At 38.7% G+C, this 18439-nt stretch overlaps 3 protein-coding genes across 3 annotated transcripts; all 3 read left to right on the top strand.

The window, feature by feature from the left end:
* On the top strand, positions 1 to 4697 carry LOC128361315 (cytochrome P450 2J2-like). Its single transcript, XM_053321725.1, has 9 exons — positions 1 to 273; positions 1209 to 1371; positions 1745 to 1894; positions 1985 to 2145; positions 2238 to 2414; positions 3076 to 3217; positions 3328 to 3515; positions 3616 to 3757; positions 3871 to 4697. Exons 1-9 carry the CDS (start codon positions 91 to 93, stop codon positions 4044 to 4046), a joined length of 1482 nt encoding a protein of 493 aa, XP_053177700.1. The 5' UTR covers positions 1 to 90; the 3' UTR covers positions 4047 to 4697.
* Positions 4698 to 9650: 4953 nt separating this feature from the next.
* Positions 9651 to 12536, top strand: LOC128361313 (cytochrome P450 2J4-like). The gene is made up of 9 exons (XM_053321723.1): positions 9651 to 9966; positions 10447 to 10612; positions 10700 to 10852; positions 10956 to 11116; positions 11262 to 11438; positions 11527 to 11665; positions 11738 to 11925; positions 12036 to 12177; positions 12281 to 12536. The coding sequence occupies exons 1-9, from the start codon at positions 9778 to 9780 to the stop codon at positions 12454 to 12456; spliced, it is 1491 nt and encodes a 496-aa protein (XP_053177698.1). The 5' UTR covers positions 9651 to 9777; the 3' UTR covers positions 12457 to 12536.
* A 1702-nt stretch (positions 12537 to 14238) lies between these two features.
* Positions 14239 to 18089, top strand: LOC128361310 (cytochrome P450 2J4-like). Its single transcript, XM_053321720.1, has 9 exons — positions 14239 to 14536; positions 14965 to 15130; positions 15318 to 15470; positions 15554 to 15714; positions 15877 to 16053; positions 16142 to 16280; positions 16353 to 16540; positions 16652 to 16793; positions 16897 to 18089. The coding sequence occupies exons 1-9, from the start codon at positions 14348 to 14350 to the stop codon at positions 17070 to 17072; spliced, it is 1491 nt and encodes a 496-aa protein (XP_053177695.1). The 5' UTR covers positions 14239 to 14347; the 3' UTR covers positions 17073 to 18089.
* The last annotated feature ends 350 nt before the right edge of the window (positions 18090 to 18439 follow it).

Here is an 18439-nt window from a genome sequence, read left to right as displayed (position 1 = left end):
CCCTTCCCCGGTCAAACAATGTGAGACTCACCACCATCCTGTCCACAGGATCTAACTGTTTTCAAAGAGGTCCTTTGACAAATCTTCACCATGATTTTTCAAACACTTTTTGAGTGTATGGACTTTACTGGTTGGCTGCTGTTCACTTTTGTAGTGTTATTATTGACTGATGTGTTCAGAAACTGGAGGCCTCACAACTTTCCACCGGGACCCTGGACCGTGCCTTTTCTAGGAAATGTCTTCACAGGAGTTGATTTCAAAACAATGGAGAAGGTCAGACAAACAATAATGTTTTCTTATCATATCATATTTCATGCTGCTTTAGACAAACAGACATTGAACTGAGCTGAATGACTGAATGCCAGTCAGAAGTGTTTTCAGATATAAGACTCCAATAGAGTATGGTGAGTTTTCAAAAACAACCTGAGACAGTTAACAGAGCTCAAAAAATGCCAAATAATCAGTGACAAAACTGCAAGTCCAAGCGTTCAAAATAATAATACTAATAATACTAATAATTTATTCCAAACAAAGACTGACTGCTTCAAAGCTCATTAGTGGGAACTAACAGTAACATGACAGTATACAACTTTTGTATCAGTGATCACAAGCAGTGCAGAGTTGTAATCATACCACATTGTTAAAGTAGATAAACCAGGTAAGCCATGCACACCTGACAAATTGGGAACAGGGAGAGGACATGGGACAACTTAGCAGCATGTTGGTCAGTAATAACAATAATAACAATAACAATAATACTATAATTAACAATATATTTTCTAGATTAAGTGTTGACGTGTGACTTTTGAGAAGTCAGGTCTTAAGACATTGTGTGAAGGATTTGCTATACTTAGTAAGAATTAAGATGGACCCAAATGCAAGACACAGCAGTCAATATGAAATGAAGAATATCTCTTTAATAAAGAATCATGTGTGTAGACATAACATGTAGGAGGAAAAACACAATAACAACTTAAATTCTATCTTGCCAGAGGTTTTTTACGGTTCATCTCACAACATCTTTCTCCCACGCACTCCAATCCAAACAAAAAAGAGATAGAAGGCTGAGAGTTACTGCTGGAACGTAGGAGAATAACAACTAAGGAACACAAGACACATTTCAACTGACAAAACAGTTTTCTGCTCCATATACAGTATACACAAATCCATCAAAAGTATGGATTTTTTTATTTTATTTGAATATGCAGCTTGCTGAGAAATACGGCCCAGTCTTCAGCTTGAGGAGAGGCAGCGAGAGGCTGGTGTTTATTTCAGGATACAAGATGGTCAAAGAGGCTCTTGTCAGCCAGCTGGACAGCTTTGTTGATCGACCCATTGTCCCTCTCTTCCACGTTGTTTTCCAGGGCCTTGGTAAGTAAATGAATGTTTGAAACCACAAGTGTCTTTTATCAAATATTTTTTCTCTCAATAGAAGGAAGAATCTAGTCAACAAATCAACGTGGAACAAATTATGATGTGAATTCAGATTATCTGAACATTGCATTTGATATTCTAGCATCTATGATTTAATGCCAAACTCAGCACAGAAGAGAGTTACTTTGTTTGAAACTGATTGCCAGTTTAAAACCTTATCATAGCTTCCATAAATCATTATTAATGTTGTTCAGCCTGTAAAGGCAGAAAATTAATAAACAAGCGCAGTTCAGGTATTTGTGAAAGTAGATGCAGCAATCTATGTGCAGAGCTTAAATGCTTTATTAATAATTTGGTAACATTCTCTCAGGCATAGTTCTGAGCAATGGTTACATGTGGAAGAAGCAGAGGAAGTTTGCCAGCATGCATCTGCGTTACTTTGGAGAGGGCCAGAGGTCACTGGAAAGATATATTGAAGTGGAATGCAACTTCCTTTGTGAGACTTTCAAAGAGGAACAAGGCAAGTAGACTTGCTTTAAATAAATAATTTTTGTCTTATATGAATATGTAATATTCATCATAACTTGAATTGGATTGAATATGTTCCCAGGAGGACCATTCAACCCCCAGTTCACCATAAATAATGCTGTGGGTAACATCATCTGCTCTGTGGTCTTTGGACATCGCTTTGAATACAGTGATCAAAGCTTTCGCAAGGTTTTGGAGCTGGACAATGAGGCTGTTGTGCTCGCTGGCTCAGCTCAGACTCAGGTAAGGACTCATCTGTCACCTAGGCTCAACCTTTGTGTTGTACTCACAAAACAAACCACAGTACTTATCTGCAAATTTGGTTCCACCAACAGCTGTATGATGCCTTCCCTGGTTTGATGAAGCACCTGCCGGGACCTCATCAGACTGTCCACGCTAACTACAAGGAGATAAAAGTGTTCCTGAAAAAGGAAATAGAAAAGCACCAGGAGGAGTGGAACCCAGAGGACCCTCGTGATTATGTTGATGTGTACCTGGCAGAGATGGAGAAAGTAAGCTGCTACCCTATTTTCAGTAAAGCTCCTCTGAAGCCATTTCAAATGTATATAGTCAAATGTAATGGAAACTGTATTGTCCCATAATGGAAACTGCTTGATAGAGTGCAATAACAAACAAACAGGTGAAGAAAGTCCCAATTCATCTGTGCACAGAGATACGATTAAACGCTACTTCATATAATACATATCACTTAAGGATGGTAAATACATTTTTCACTGTTGAATTTAGACATGATATAGTACCCCTTCAAACTTAAAGGCAAATTGAAAATATCCATAATACTGCTCCACACAAGAGTTTCCCTTGAGTTTTACCTGGCTCAAAAAACCTCCTGATTCAAAGCTAATTTGCCCAATGAAGATGCCATAAATAGTAAAATTCAATAACTCATTTTTTTTAGTGTGTTTCACAAGTTTTTCTCACTTGACTGTTTTGCCCTCCAAAATAATCTTTTTTTTTTCTCTCAGACCAGTAGTTTAAATTAGCAATGCTGGAGAGCTCTATTGATGTACATACTGGTTATAATTGTCTTGTAAAGAAAACATTGAATTCTCTAAAAAAATTAACTCCATCCATGGTAAATATAAAGTAGCCTATGACAGCAGAGCACTGTGTATAATAAAATAACAATGTTTTGTGTTGACACATTGCCAGAAGAAGGAGGATCCCCAGGCTGGCTTCAACATCGACACTTTACTCATTTGCACCATCGACCTGATTGAGGCTGGGACAGAAACAGCTGCTACTACTTTATCCTGGGGGCTCGTATACATGATGCACTACCCAGAGATACAAAGTCAGTTCATCCTACTATATAATTATATGAAGCACTACAGTATTCCTGAGGAAGCCATGAATGTTTTTTTGCTATTTGAGCCATAGTTCTGATTATGTGTCCTCACCCAGGGAAAGTGCAGGCAGAGATAGATAGAGTTATTGGACAGTCCCGTCAGCCCACACTGGCCGACAGACCCAACATGCCCTACACTGACGCTGTCATCCATGAGACTCAAAGGATGGGAAATATTGTTCCTCTGGGATTCCCCAAAATGGCCAGTAAAGACACTACGCTGGGAGGATACTTCATACCAAAGGTGAAGAACTATTTATCAAACTTACTAGGTGAATGTCCAGCTATAAAATGTGTAAAATATTAGCTACTGATATCACACAATATTTCATGACTCTTTCCAGGGCACAGCTGTTACGACAGTCCTTTCATCAGTGCTTTTTGATAAGGATGAGTGGGAGACTCCAGATATCTTCAATCCTGAACATTTCTTGGATTCAGAGGGCAACTTCCGTAGAAGAGATGCATTCCTACCATTTTCAGCAGGTTTTTTTCTCCACTTTCTATAACACAATTTCAATTACAAGAATTGCAAACAACATAGTTTCTAATAGCAACACTAGGATAAACTAAAGCTGCTGTCTACTGTTTATTCACAGGTAAACGAGTGTGTTTGGGGGAGAACCTGGCCAGAATAGAGCTGTTTCTTTTCTTTACAAGCCTTTTGCAACGCTTCACCATCTCTGCTGTTCCTGGAGAAATTCCCAGCATGGAAGGTGTGCTGGGCTTCACCCATTCCCCCGAGAGCTTCAGGATGTTAGCCACGCCTCGCTAATGCTCTCTATTGTTTCAGCTGTTCAAATCCCAACCCAACACAGACGCCAATAACCAGAATCTCCACATTCTCCAGATCACAAGTTGTATCTGACTTGCAGTTGAAAACTAGTTTGTATAATATATGAATATTTACCCCCACATAATTATTAATAATAAAAAAACAGGAACAACAAAAAAAGATCAGTCATGTAGATCAGAAGATAACTTTACTTACTTTACCAAAAAAATATAAAAATCAATGCAGAGGAAACAAAGATGATATCTTTTTAGTTCCAAACATTATTCCTCTCTGTCAGAACCTAGCTCCCACATTACCCATAATGCAACTTAATTGCCAGCAGTTACATCAGAGATTCAGGTGTAACCTCCACATCCCCATTTTCCAACTCAGACCCAACCTACGTTGACTCAAGTAATATCACTTGAAGTAGTTCAATAGACTTTACACAGACCCGATCTAAAGCCCCAATGGGCTTTATACAACTTTTTTTCACATATTTTGTAGTGCTCTCCAAGACCTGTAAACACACTTTGCCGTATAAAATTGGTGGAATTCCCCTTTAAGTCAAAGGGACTCGGACTTGCTTATTGTTCCTAAATCAGTAGTACTTAAATGATTAAAGCGCATGTACAAATCACTGCTAGTTAATGACGTCATTATGACCTATGATCTTGATTTTTTACTTCTTAGTGAAACATGGTTGACTGAATGTAGCTGTTGTGCTATTCTCAATGAGGCAGCACCAACAAATTTTAGTTTTATGAACAAGTGTCGAACTGGTAAGAAAGGCGGAGGAGTTGCTGCCATCTTTAAATCTGTATTTCAGTGCAAGGAAATTACATTAGGTGATTTTAGCTCTTTTGAACATCTCTGTTTTTTATTAAAAGGTGATCCAAAAGTTCTTTTTTTAATCATTTATAGACCTCCAAGATACTCAGGAAAATTCATTGATGAGTTTGCTGAACTGCTGTCAGTTATCTGCACTGACTACAACTTTTTTATCATAACAGGGGATTTTAACATTCATGTAGACAATAACATGGACAGTAACGCCAAAGAACTCTCTGCTCTACTTGACACTTTTGGCCTCTTGCAACATGTGAAAGGGCCCACACACACTCGAGGCCACACTCTGGATCTGGTTACTTCTAAAGGTGTTGATATTTCTTCTGTTGATGTTAAGGACTTGGCTCTTTCTGATCATTTCTGTGTGTTCTTTGACTTACAGATCATTCCAAATGTTCAGTTAACCTCTGTGTCTGTTAGGAGAAGGTACATAAATGAGAATACCAGTGCAAAGTTTATGGAGGCTATAGCTATGTCACCAACTGTGAGTGCAGAGTCAGTTGATGAACTCCTGGATAAATTTAACTGGAAAATCTCAAATGTCATGGATGCTGTTGCACCTATTAAAACTAAGACAACCTTGAGCAGAAAGAAAACACCATGGGGGAACACTATGATGATAAAGGCTTTAAAAACAGCATGCAGGAAGGCAGAGCGTAAGTGGAGAAAAACTAAACTTCAAATTCACCTTGACCTCTACAAATAAAGTCTTTGTAATTTTAAATATGAGTTACTCAAAGCTAGACAGCAACATTTTTCTGAAATAATTAATAAGAACATCAACAACACTCGTACTCTGTTTGCTACAGTTGATAAGCTTACAAACCCCCCTCAACAGATAGCTCCAGAACTCCTTTCCACAGAAAAATGCAATGAATTTGCTTGCTTTTTCAGTGAAAAAATCCAGTCCATAAGGTTAAATATCAACACAAATCAACAAAACAATAAAATGATGCAATCCCTCAGACCTCCCAGGAATAACTCAACTGCAATGTCAGAATTTAAAACAGTTGACCAAAAAACCATAGAGGAAACAGTGCAGCATCTAAAACCATCAACATGCTGTCTTGACACAATGCCATCAGATTTCTTTAAAACTATTGTGAACTCTGTCCAAACAGATTTGCGACAAGTAATAAATAGCTCACTTAAATCAGGTGTGTTTCCTAAACTCCTAAAAGTAGCTGCCATTAAGCCACTCTTAAAAAAGAGAACGCTGGATGCTTCCATGTTAACCAACTACAGACCTATCTCAAATCTTCCTTTTATAGCCAAGATCGTTGAGAAAGTGGTTTTTAATCAACTCAGTAATTTCTTGAACTCCAGTGGCCTTTTTGACAAATTTCAATCAGGTTTCCGACCTAACCACAGTACAGAAACAGCTCTTATTAGAGTGTTAAATGACATAAGGTTGAACACTGACTCAGGCAAGGTGTCAGTTCTGGTCCTGTTGGATCTCAGTGCTGCATTTGACACTGTGGATCACAGTATACTGTTGAACAGGTTGGAAACTTGGGCAGGACTCAGCGGAACAGTCCTAGACTGGTTCAGGTCCTACTTGGAAGAGCGGAGTTATTTTGTGACCATTGGAAGTTATGAATCTGATCGAGTGGCTATGACATGTGGAGTTCCTCAGGGGTCAGTTCTTGGACCCCTACTGTTCAGTCTATATATGCTGCCCTTGGGTCAAATTCTGCAGAACTCTAATGTAGACTATCACAGTTATGCAGATGACACACAGATATACCTAGCACTGTCCCCAGATGACTACAGTCCAATACAGTCATTGTGTCACTGTTTAGAGCAAGTAACTAATTGGATGAACCAAAATTTCCTTCAATTAAATCAGAACAAAACTGAGGTCATTGTTTTTGGCAATAAAGAGAAGAGGATTGCTGTCAGTAAACATCTGGAGTCACTCTCTCTAAAAACTACGGACGAAGTCCGAAACCTTGGCGTGCTGATAGACTCAGATCTGACCTTCAGCAGTCACATCAAATCAATCACCAAAACAGCCTTCTATCAGCTTAAGAACATATCCAGAGTGAAGGGTTTTATGTCTCAAACAGACCAGGAGAAGTTGATTCATGCTTTCATCTCAAGTAGACTCGACTACTGTAACGGTCTTCTGACTGGACTCCCACAAAAAAGCATTAAACAGCTGCAGCTCATTCAGAACGCTGCAGCTCGAGTTTTAACCAGAACAAAGAGATCAGAGCACATTACTCCAGTTCTATTGTATGTTTTAAGTTTCTCAAATTACATGTTTTTCTGTTTTATGTAAAGCACATTGAATTGCCATTGTGCATGAAATGCGCTATATAAATAAAACTGCCTTGCCTTGCCTTGCCTACAGTCATGGTCTAGCCAAAGTGTTTTTTACTTATTTTACAAAGTATACGTCTTGTTTGTATGAGTACTATCAAAAATGACTAACATTTCTCTGACTTTCCTGTTTTGTTTATTTTTGTTGGACCTACAGTAAGTGGGAAACCTGACTCAGACCTTTAACATTCATTTATTGTTATAGTATGCATTTTATAATCAGGATTAAATACTGAATGAATGATGATGATGATGAAAAGTTTCATGGTAAAAAAGCTGGAAATTAAATCCTCAAAGCAGCTGGGATGAATCTGATTGGCTGACACAGGAGCACTCCCCAGGGAGAAAAAACAGATGCACCCATCTGAAACCAGCTTTGCTTTACTTGACTTGCTTTGCGTTGTTTCAGATTTTGCTTAGTCCATCTTTTCTTTTCTTCACCTCACACATTAGTCACCTTATCTTATTATTTTAATCTTTAGTTATTCTTTATCTAAATTTTTGTAATCTTGTAACTTTCACCAGCAACGTACAGAGAAAAGGCCTTTTAAGTAAAAACGTCATTAAGTTTTGCATTCAGCCTGTTTTTGACATTTTTGAGGATTTTGACGTGTGGCCAACGCTGAGATCTCTCCAAAAAGTTATTAAACAGTGAAAGAGTTAAATTGGACTTTTTCCTCCATCTTTCATCAACCTGCGAGAACTTTTGGGGCAGACAAACATCTGTCAACCCTACGACTCATCATAACCGAGAGGGACAAAGTCTGTTGGCAGACAACCACCGGACCAGGCAGTCTGACACAAGGCCAGCCGACCCGGACCATCCTCACCCCACCCAGACCTGCGACGCCCTCTGAGATCTTCCACTTGGTGTGTGTAGGCCTACGCATGTTTCTGAAAGACGGACAGCTGAGACCCTCCATCGATGAAAGTAGGATCCAGATATTGCTTTAATCAAGGCTTGATGTCAGATCGAGTAATTCAAATTTTATTTAAAAGTAAAACTCAGTAAAACTTTCAAGTTTTCTTAGTTTCCACATAATTACATATCCTTCATTTAAATTCATCATTCACCATCATCTTTCATTCATGTCGCTATGTTGAGTAACAATCTGTTGAATTCATATTGTATTGTATCATTACATTCATTTATACATCATGTATTAGTAGTGTGTAATAAAATCCACAAAACTCAATCCATGGTGTATGTCTATTGATGATGATACAGGGGATCTATTGAACCATAGAGCCATGAACTTAAGATATTTGACTGATTCAGAAATGTATTGATTTATTAAATATTATGATTTGTTGATTTATTGGTTAATCAACAACCAATAAATATTTCCAGAAGTTTTCTGGTGGAGCTAATTCTAATATCTTTTAATATCCATAATTTGCTACAATATCTACCATCTACAATGTTCTTAGAGTAATCTAACTATCTGACACCAAATGCTTTAGAATCAGTCTATGTGTTACTGTTGTGGAGGCTGATCCAGTCATTTCTGACAAGCTCATGAGTACAACTGTGTCTGAACTGGTTAACTGGGAGATGTTGATTTAAGGATTTAAACTGCTCATCTACTGAGTGTTACATAATAAATGTTTTGCACTCTGACACACAGATAGTCCTGTGAACTTTGCATCTACAGTATAAATGACATGTAATGATGGATATCAAGGCTGTTAAACTTTAGCTGACAAATATAAGTTTTTTATATATTTTTTATATTACTTAATCTGTCTCAACATTGATAATAAATTCCCTGAAATATCTGGTGTCTAAGATTTCTTGATCATATAAAAGATACCTGACAGCATAAAATGCATTTCTAAGATTTCTCCTCATAGAGACCAGTTTTAATTATGTGCGGGATCCATTTCCATTTATTTACTTTTACTCCAACTGCACTTTGTATTGTTGATTTTACTCTGTTTATACTATGAACATTTCTGAGAGACAGTGGAGGTTTCACATGTATGTTATCATATTGCTGCTCATATTGTTGAGCTTTGAATAGCACCATTAAAACTAACACTTGTAAATTAGTGATTTCTTTAAGAGCTTCAGTTACATTTCATGTATGATGCAGTATGAATACTGTAAGGACTTAACATACCTCTGTTAACTGCAGGGGAAATCTGTTGGATTTGATATGATGAAGGTCACCAATACAAGGGTTTACCTTTATCACTGATTTATCATTATGAAGATTACTGAATTAGCACCCTCACAGAGTCAAATGAAGTAGGCAGAAAGACAGTAATATTGATATTTTTGGCATTATAATAATGTCCTGCAGTGAGTTATTTCTTGTTGCTGACAGGGGCCTTTTTTGTCAAGGGGAACTAGGTGTGGTCTGTGACTGATTATGTAAGTACAGTACCATTGTACCTTTGCACAGACTTTGTAACAGAGACGTTTATTCTCTCTGTCATTTAACCCAGTACAGGATTATAAAGGCAGAGGAGTACGGAAGAAGACAATCCAGAAGCACAAACCTTTTCACATTCCTCTTCCTGCCGCTGCTGCTGCTGTTTTGTCTCTTTCACCATGTGGCTTTACAGCTTTTTACTGGGGTTGGACCTGAAGGGGATACTATTGGGTTTGTTTCTCGTCCTACTAATAGCAGACTTCCTCAGAAGCAGGAATCCTCCAAATTATCCCCCAGGACCACTGGGTCTCCCATTGGTGGGGAATTTCTTCAGTTTGACGAAACATCCACAAATTTATTTTAGCAAGGTAAAGGTTCAATACAAAAGATGTTTTCTCCTTACATTAAATTCAAATGAAATGAATGTTTGAATTTTAAATGTATGAGAGATTTAAGGGTTAATTTAAGGGTGAGATTGGCTTGACAAAGCTCACATGACATACTTCCCACAACACTATTGCACAATCAGTATAATGAAATTACATGAACCATAGTAAAATGTACAGTTTTAGTATGTAAGTATGAAAAAGTTGAAGCCATTTCAACTATTTTTATTTATTCAACAGCATAATGTAACTTTAAATTGTCCTCACACTATTAAATGTGTGTTTGTTTAAAATATTCAATATAATAATATCTGATGGTTAAATAGTAAATGGAACTCAAACTTCCACTTATATGTGCTACAAAGATGTTGGTAGGTTTTGTTTCATTATTGAACAATTCATAAAACTTGTATGATGCAGAAATACTCTGTTGTTCATTTTTGATTTTATTACTATCTTCAGTTGGCTGATGTCTATGGAAATGTGCTCAGTGTCCGACTCGGTGGTGAAAAGATGGTGGTCGTGTCTGGGTGCAAGATGGTGAAGGAAGCCATAGTGACACAGGCCGAGAACTTTGTCGATCGACCGCACAGTGAACTTTCTGACAGGGTTTACTTAGGATCCACAGGTGTAAAAATCTCTCTCTTTCACTGCCTCATACTCTGTGTGCAGTATCCATGAGTCATTAACTTTTTTTCCCTGTGCTTGTGCATAGGTGGTCTGTTCGCGAGCAGTGGTGAAAAATGGAAGAAACAGCGGCGGTTCGCCTTGTCCACCTTACGAAACTTTGGTTTTGGTAAAAGTGTCACGGAGCAGAGCATCTGTGAAGAGATCCGATACCTTCAAGAGGAGATAGAAAATGACAAAGGTAGCCACCTTTGTCATACATACAATCAGCACAGCATAAGCTCATAATCAACAGTAATAAAATAGTATCTCCTACATAGTGGACTCTCTCTCTCTCTCTCCAGGTGAGCCTTTCAACCCAGCAGGCCTCTTCAACAATGCTGTATCCAACATCATTTGCCAACTTGTGATGGGGAAACGGTTTGACTACAGCGACCACAATTTCCAAATGATGCTGAAGTATTTGTCTGAATCTATCTGGCTGGAGGGATCAATGTGGGGTAGAGTAAGTCAAGAACATCACTTAGCTCAGTCACTGACAGAGAGATGGCACTCTGGTGGGATTGTGGGAGTCAATATTAACTAACTGGGAGGCATGTGTTTGTGGTTGACTTTGTATTGTCTCTCATCTTCTGTTTTCTGGGGAGTAGCTCTATGACTCCTTTCCCAGTGTGATGAAGCACTTGCCAGGCCCTCATAACAGAATATTCAGCAACTACGAAACCATCCTGGACTTCATTGGTCAGGAGGTACAGAGGCACAAGCAGGACCTGGACCCCAACAATCCACGGGACTACATTGACAGTTTCCTCATTGAAATGGAGAATGTATGTGACCAACAGGCATTACACATACAGTGCTGCACTGCAGCTGTACAGTCATTAATTATTGTGTCTTCTCTGCATTCCTAAACAGCACAAAGAATCTGATCTGGGTTTCGATGAGACCAATCTGGCTTTGTGTTCTCTGGATCTGTTTCTGGCTGGAACAGAAACTACCTCCACTACTTTGCAGTGGGCTTTGATTTACCTCATCAAAAACCCTGACATCCAGGGTAGGTGACCATACTCACTCTTTCTCTCTAAATTGCTCTATGCATAAATACTTAAATTTCTTATACTTGCAGAGAAAGTCCAGGCGGAGATAGACAGTGTGATTGGACAAATCCGCCAGCCCACTATGGCGGACAGACCAAACCTGCCCTACACTGACGCTGTCATCCATGAGATCCAGAGGATGGGAAACATTGTTCCTCTCAACATATTAAGAATGGCTTCCAAAGACACGACTCTTGGCGGTTACTTCATACCCAGGGTACATCTACACAGTCATTCAAAAAGTCTTAAAAGGCTATTTCTTATGAAAATATGGGAATTAAAAATATTAGCATTGCTTAGTGTTACCCTGTGGATCATTGTTCATAGGGTACTGTCCTGATGCCCTTCCTGACCTCTGTGCTGTTTGACAAGACTGCATGGGAGACTCCAGACACTTTTAACCCAGGACACTTTCTAGATGCTGATGGAAAGTTTGTAAAGAGAGAAGCATTCCTTCCTTTCTCTGCAGGTAAGCTACAGCAAACTCACTGTTAGACATCACCTGACCTAGAACATCCGTTGTTATCTTGAGCCTTTAAACCTTTGAATGTGTGTGTTTCAAAACTCCTCAGGGAAACGTGTGTGTCTCGGAGAAGGGCTGGCCAAGATGGAGCTGTTCCTGTTTTTGGTGGGCTTGTTTCAGAAGTTCTCATTCTCTGCTCCTGATGGAGTAGTGTTAAGCACAGAGGGAGTCACTGGAACCACACATGTACCGCAACCCTTCAAGGTTTGCGCCAAGGTTCGCTGAATCATGCAGCATATAATTTTTCATCTAACCAGCTTTACGTATGTAACAGCAAACCATAATAAACAAACCATAACAACCTTTTTCTGTTGTATGATTCTCTGTTATGAGGACTTGGTTACTGTCTGCTCTGTACATTAAAAGATTATTGTGTTGATGCCATATTTAAAAGACATTTCTCTTTGTCCTTGTAGTTATTAAAGGTGAGATGTATACATTTTCTTATACTATTCTATGTAGTAAAGATCCCTTTTCAGACAATTTATAAGTCATTGATTAATATTAAACAAATCATTTTAATATATTTGTGAACAAATAATAAACGATTTGGTTTAAGTAATTTGCATAATATATATTCATGGCTACAATGTGGGAGTTAAAGGAAAGGTTCACACTTTTTCCAGGTGCCCAAATGAACTTTGATATGTTTTTCTTGCTGTTATCATTCCGCCTGTTCGTACAGACCAAGACATTTTTCTCAGTTGTCTAAGATTTCTTGATCATATAAAAAGGTATGACAGCATAATATGCATTTCTAAGAGACTACTTTATGTTGTGTGTGTGTTTGTATGTGTGTGAACCGTTCCATTTATTCACACTGCACTTTGTATTGTTGATTTTACTCTGTTTACTATTGTACTAGCTACCTGGGTTGTGTGTGGGCTAAACTACTTTCCACTGCCCATGACTACAAACCCAAGTAAGCCCCGTTAATAAATACAATGGGAGAGCAAACAATGTTTAATTTAGAAGAAAATAAAAAGTATTGAACAGGTGGGTTGATTTACATACAATTAAGGGGGGGCTGTCACTTGCCGCTGTCACTCACTGTCTCGCTCGTCTGCTCTGCCTGACGGTGCTACTATGCTTCCCATCTATCACTGCAGTTATTGGCAATAACACGTGGTAAGGCACTGGGTAATTAGTTAACAATAAAAACAGTTTAAAAGAAGAAAACAATAAATACCAGCTGCTCATTTGTAGTATTCACCGCTAACCAGGTAACAGGACCGCCGCTGGAGGATGGGATAAATTACACACAGCTGTACCTGATCACCTACTCACCAGTCCCTGCTAGTCCCCTGGCTACTATATGAACATACAATTGCTGTCAAAGGTTACTGAAAGACAGTGGAAGTTTTACATGTATGTTATCATATTGCTGAGCTATGAATAGCATCAGCACCATGAAAACTAAACTTATAAATTAGTGATTTCTTTAAAAGCGTTAGTAACATTTCATGTATGTTACTACGACGATGAATATGTAAGTACTTAACATAGCTCTTTTAACTGCAGGTGAAGTCTGTTGGGCTTGATGTGATGAAGGTCACCTTTTGACTAAGTTACATAAATTATAGTGTTTTATAGCTGTACCTGCACTGGGTCAAATATAGCTAGCAGAAAGACAGTGGAGGTGTTATACACCTATCACAGTGATTCCCATAATATTGATGTTATTGGGTGTAATAATAATTTCCTGAAGTTAGTTGTTTCTTGTTGCTATGAATGAACACTAAATGTGCTGTGTATGTTGTTTGTAGAGTTTGATGTGTCACTGTTTTTGTGTATTAGTATTGCATGTTTTTTGTTTGGAGGAGCTGCTGATGGACGCAATAAAAAAGTAAAGTATCATAATCAATCAATGACAGAGGTCTTGTTTGTCAAGGGGAACTAGGTGTGGTCTGTGACTCATTATGTACATTACCAATGTACCTTTGCACAGACTTTGTGTCCGAGATTTTTTTCCTCTTTGTCATTCAACCCACTACAGGATTAAATGAAGCATGAGTAAGCATTATAAAAGCAGAGGTGTACGGAGGAAGACAATCCTGAAGCACAAACCTGTCCACTCGGACATTCCTCCTCCTGCTGCTGCTTTGTCTCTTTCACCATGTGGCTTTACAGCTTTTTACTGGGGTTGGACCTGAAGGGGATACTATTGTTTTTTTTTCTCGTCCTACTAATAGCAGATTTCCTCAGAAACAGGAATCCTCCAAATTATCCCCCAGGACCACTGGGTCTCCCATTTGTGGGGAATTTCTTCAGTTTGGAGCAACCTATGCACATTTATTTTAGGAAGGTAAAGGTTCAATAAAAATGTTTTCTCCTTACATTAAATTCAAATCAAATGAATGTTTGAATTGAAAATTTAAATGTATCAGACTGGCTTGACAAAGCTCACATGACATACTTCACACAACACTATTGCACAATCAGGACAATGGCATGACATGAACCATAGTAAAAGGTACAACTTTGCCAAAGTATGAAAAAGTTGAAGCCATTTCAACTATTTTTATTTATTCACCTGTATAATGCAACTTTAAATTGTCCACACATTATCAAACGTGCATTTGTTTAAAATATCCAATATAATGTATAAACTAATGGTATATACTGACATCTGATGGTTAAATAGTAAATGGAACTCAACATTGGTAGGTTTCGTTTGTTATTGAAAGCTAATGTGATGCAGAAGTGCTCTTTTGATTTTATTACTATTCTCAGCTGGCTGATGTCTATGGAAACGTGTTCAGCATCCGTCTCGGTGGTGATAAGATGGTGGTCGTGTCTGGGTGCAAGATGGTGAAGGAAGCCATAGTGACACAAGCTGAGAACTTTGTGGATCGACCATACAATGCAATTGCTGACAGAGTTTACCATGGGGCTACAGGTGTAAAAATCTCTCTTTCACTGCCTCATACTGTGTGTGCAGTAATGAGTTCTCCATCAGCCATTAACTCTTATTTCCTTTACATTGATGTATTCACCGGGCCCTGACCACTGTATTTTGTTCTTTCATGTACCTACATGGCTGAATGGCAAGTAACATCCTTGAATCCTTGAATCTTTGTGCATAGGTGGTCTGTTCATGAGCAATGGTGAAAAATGGAAGATACAGCGGCGGTTCGCCTTGTCCACCTTACGAAACTTTGGTTTTGGCAAAAGTGTCACAGAGCAGAGCATCTGTGAAGAGATCCGATACCTTCAAGAGGAGATAGAGAATGACAAAGGTGGTTTACAATCAGTACAGCATAAGCTCATAAACAACACAAATAAAATAGTATCTCCTAAACAGTGGACTCTCTCTCTCCAGGTGAACCTTTCAGCCCAGCAGGCCTCTTCAATAAAGCTGTATCCAACATCATTTGCCAGCTTGTGATGGGGAAACGGTTTGACTATAGTGACCACAACGTCCAGATGTTGCTGAAGTGTTTGTCTGAGGCTATCCAGATGGAGGGCACAATATGGGGTCAAGTAAGTCATTAAATCAACTTAGCTCAGTCACTGACAGAGAGATGGCACTCTGGTGGGAATGTAGGAGTCAATATTAACCAACTGGGAGGCACGTGTTTGTGGTTGACTTTGTCACAAAAAGTGAATTATATTGTCTCTTATCTCCTGTTTTCTGGGGAGTAGCTCTATGAATCTTTTCCCAGTGTGATGAAGCACTTGCCAGGCCCTCATAACAGAATATTCAGCAACTACGGAACCATCCTGGACTTCATCGGTCAGGAGGTACAGAGGCACAAGCAGGACCTGGACCCCAACAATCCACGGGACTACATTGATAGTTTCCTCATCGAAATGGAGAATGTATGTGACCAACATGCATTACACATACAGTGCTGCACTGCAGCTGTACAGTCATTCATTATTGTGTCTTCTCTGCATTCCTGAACAGCAGAAAGAATCTGATCTGGGCTTCAGTGAGACTAATCTTGCTATGTGTTCTCTGGATCTGTTTCTGGCTGGAACAGAAACTACCTCCACTACTTTGCAGTGGGCTTTGATTTACCTCATCAAAAACCCTGACATCCAGAGTAGGTGACCATAATCACTCTTTCTCTCTAAATTGCTCTATGCATAAATACTTAAATTTCTTATACTTGCAGAGAAAGTCCAGGCGGAGATAGACAGTGTGATCGGACAAATCCGCCAGCCCACTATGGCGGACAGACCAAACCTGCCCTACACTGACGCTGTCATCCATGAGATCCAGAGGATGGGAAACATTCTTCCTCTCAATGGATTAAGAATGGCTTCCAAAGACACAACTCTTGGCAGTTACTTCATACCCAAGGTACATCTACACAGTCATTCAAAAAGTCTTAAAAGGCTTATTTCTAAGGAAAATATAGGAATTAAAAATATTAGCATTGCTTAGTGTTACCCTGTGGATCATTGTTCATAGGGTACTTCCCTGATGCCCATGTTGACCTCTGTGCTGTTTGACAAGACTGCATGGGAGACTCCAGACACTTTTAACCCAGGACACTTTCTAAATGCTGATGGAAAGTTTGTAAAGAGAGAAGCATTCCTTCCTTTCTCTGCAGGTAAGCTACAGCAAACTCACTGTTAGACATCACCTGACCTAGAACATCCGTTGTTATCTTGAGCCTTTAAACCTTTGAATGTCTGTGTTTGTGAACTCCTCAGGGAAACGTGTGTGTCTCGGAGAAGGGCTGGCCAAGATGGAGCTGTTCCTGTTTTTGGTGGGCTTGTTTCAGAAGTTCTCATTCTCTGCTCCTGATGGAGTAGTGTTAAGTACAGAGGGAGCTATTGGAGCCACAAATGTACCGCACCCCTTCAAGGTTTGCGCCAAGGTTCGCTGAATTGTGCAGCATCAAATTTTCCATCTAAACAGATTTATGTAAGATGTAACAGGGACCTCCTTTACATGCTATTATAAATAAATAACAAATCATTTGAAAATAATTCATCAACAAAACATTTAATTGTAAATAATTGAACTGTAAAATATTTCAAACTGTGCTGGATTTAAAAATGTCTTCCTCTGGCACCATCTGGTGGTAATAACAAGAATGATCAAGTAATTCTACGCTGGTGGTTCTGACCCTAGCACACAGACTACACCACTTTTCATCAAAATGATCACATTTCCAGGAATTAAAGCAAGACAAAAGTGAGAAAAGCAAGTCAGGGGCCTAAAACTGATCCAAAACAGTCTTCTCTGCTTCACAATGTGGATGTGTGGTTTGTTGCTGGGACTTGACATCAGGAGTGCTGCTTTTTAAATTTGCTGTTCCCCTCATAGTGTATTTTCTGAACAAAAATGATCCACCTAACTTTCCTCTGGGACCACCGACTCTCCGTCTCTTAGGAAATGTTGCCAGCATTGACCCTATCTTTCTGACACCAGAATACCAAATGCTTTAGAACAAGTCTATGTGTTGCTGTTGTGGAGGCTGATCCAGTCACTTTTGACGAGCTCATGAGTACAACTGTGTCTGAACTGGTTAACTGGGAGATGTTGATTTAATGACTTAAACTGCTCATCTACTGAGTGTTACATAATAATACTGACTCGATCATCTATTAATATGAAGCCACACAAGTTCATGATATGTTATGCATCAATACATCCTTTATATCACAATGTCTTTTGTGTTAATTATAAGTTTTACATTTTTTTTCTGTAAGGATACTGGTGTTTTGAACTCTGACACACAGATAGTCCTGTGAACTTTGCATCTATAAATGACACCTAAAGTCAAGGCTGTTAAGCTTCAGCTGACTAATATAATAAGTGTTGTGTGTTTTTTAGCCATCAATTGTTTGTCATATTACTTAATCTGTCTCAACATCAATAATAAATTCCCTGAAATATCTGTTGTCTGAGATTTATTGGTCATATAAAAGATACTTGACAGAATAAGATGCATTTCTTAGAGACTACATACTTTTTCTCTGATTTTCTCCTCATAGAGACCAGTTTTAATTGTGTGCAGGATCCAAGTCCATTTATTTACTTTGATTCCAACTGCACTTTGTATTGTTTATTTTACTCTGTTTATACTACTAACATGTAATTGCTGTTGAAGGTTATTGAAAGACAGGTTTTACATGTATGTTATCATATTGCTGAGCTTTGAATAGGATCAGCACCATTAAAACTAAGGCTTGTAAATTAGTGATTTCTTTAATAGAGTCAGTTACATTTCATGTATGATACTGTATG

The sequence above is a fragment of the Scomber japonicus genome, chromosome 7 (assembly GCF_027409825.1).
Source record: "Scomber japonicus isolate fScoJap1 chromosome 7, fScoJap1.pri, whole genome shotgun sequence".
Lineage (NCBI taxonomy): Eukaryota > Metazoa > Chordata > Actinopteri > Scombriformes > Scombridae > Scomber > Scomber japonicus.
The sequence above is the reverse complement of the archived record's forward strand: the minus strand, read 5'-3'. Positions and strand labels throughout refer to the sequence as shown.

What these genes read in the sequence shown, in the direction of transcription:
- LOC128361315 (XM_053321725.1), top strand. Translation starts at nt 91, where the DNA reads ATGATTTTTCAAACACTTTTTGAGTGTATGGACTTTACTGGTTGGCTG. An exon ending in ATTTCAAAACAATGGAGAAG is followed by an intron (nt 274 to 1,208) that starts GTCAGACAAACA and finishes TTGAATATGCAG; the next exon opens with CTTGCTGAGAAATACGGCCC. An exon ending in ATTCCTACCATTTTCAGCAG is followed by an intron (nt 3,758 to 3,870) that starts GTTTTTTTCTCC and finishes GTTTATTCACAG; the next exon opens with GTAAACGAGTGTGTTTGGGG.
- LOC128361313 (XM_053321723.1), top strand. Translation starts at nt 9,778, where the DNA reads ATGTGGCTTTACAGCTTTTTACTGGGGTTGGACCTGAAGGGGATACTA. An exon ending in CACAAATTTATTTTAGCAAG is followed by an intron (nt 9,967 to 10,446) that starts GTAAAGGTTCAA and finishes TACTATCTTCAG; the next exon opens with TTGGCTGATGTCTATGGAAA. An exon ending in GGTTTACTTAGGATCCACAG is followed by an intron (nt 10,613 to 10,699) that starts GTGTAAAAATCT and finishes GCTTGTGCATAG; the next exon opens with GTGGTCTGTTCGCGAGCAGT.
- LOC128361310 (XM_053321720.1), top strand. Translation starts at nt 14,348, where the DNA reads ATGTGGCTTTACAGCTTTTTACTGGGGTTGGACCTGAAGGGGATACTA. An exon ending in GGAGATAGAGAATGACAAAG is followed by an intron (nt 15,471 to 15,553) that starts GTGGTTTACAAT and finishes CTCTCTCTCCAG; the next exon opens with GTGAACCTTTCAGCCCAGCA. An exon ending in AGGGCACAATATGGGGTCAA is followed by an intron (nt 15,715 to 15,876) that starts GTAAGTCATTAA and finishes TCTGGGGAGTAG; the next exon opens with CTCTATGAATCTTTTCCCAG.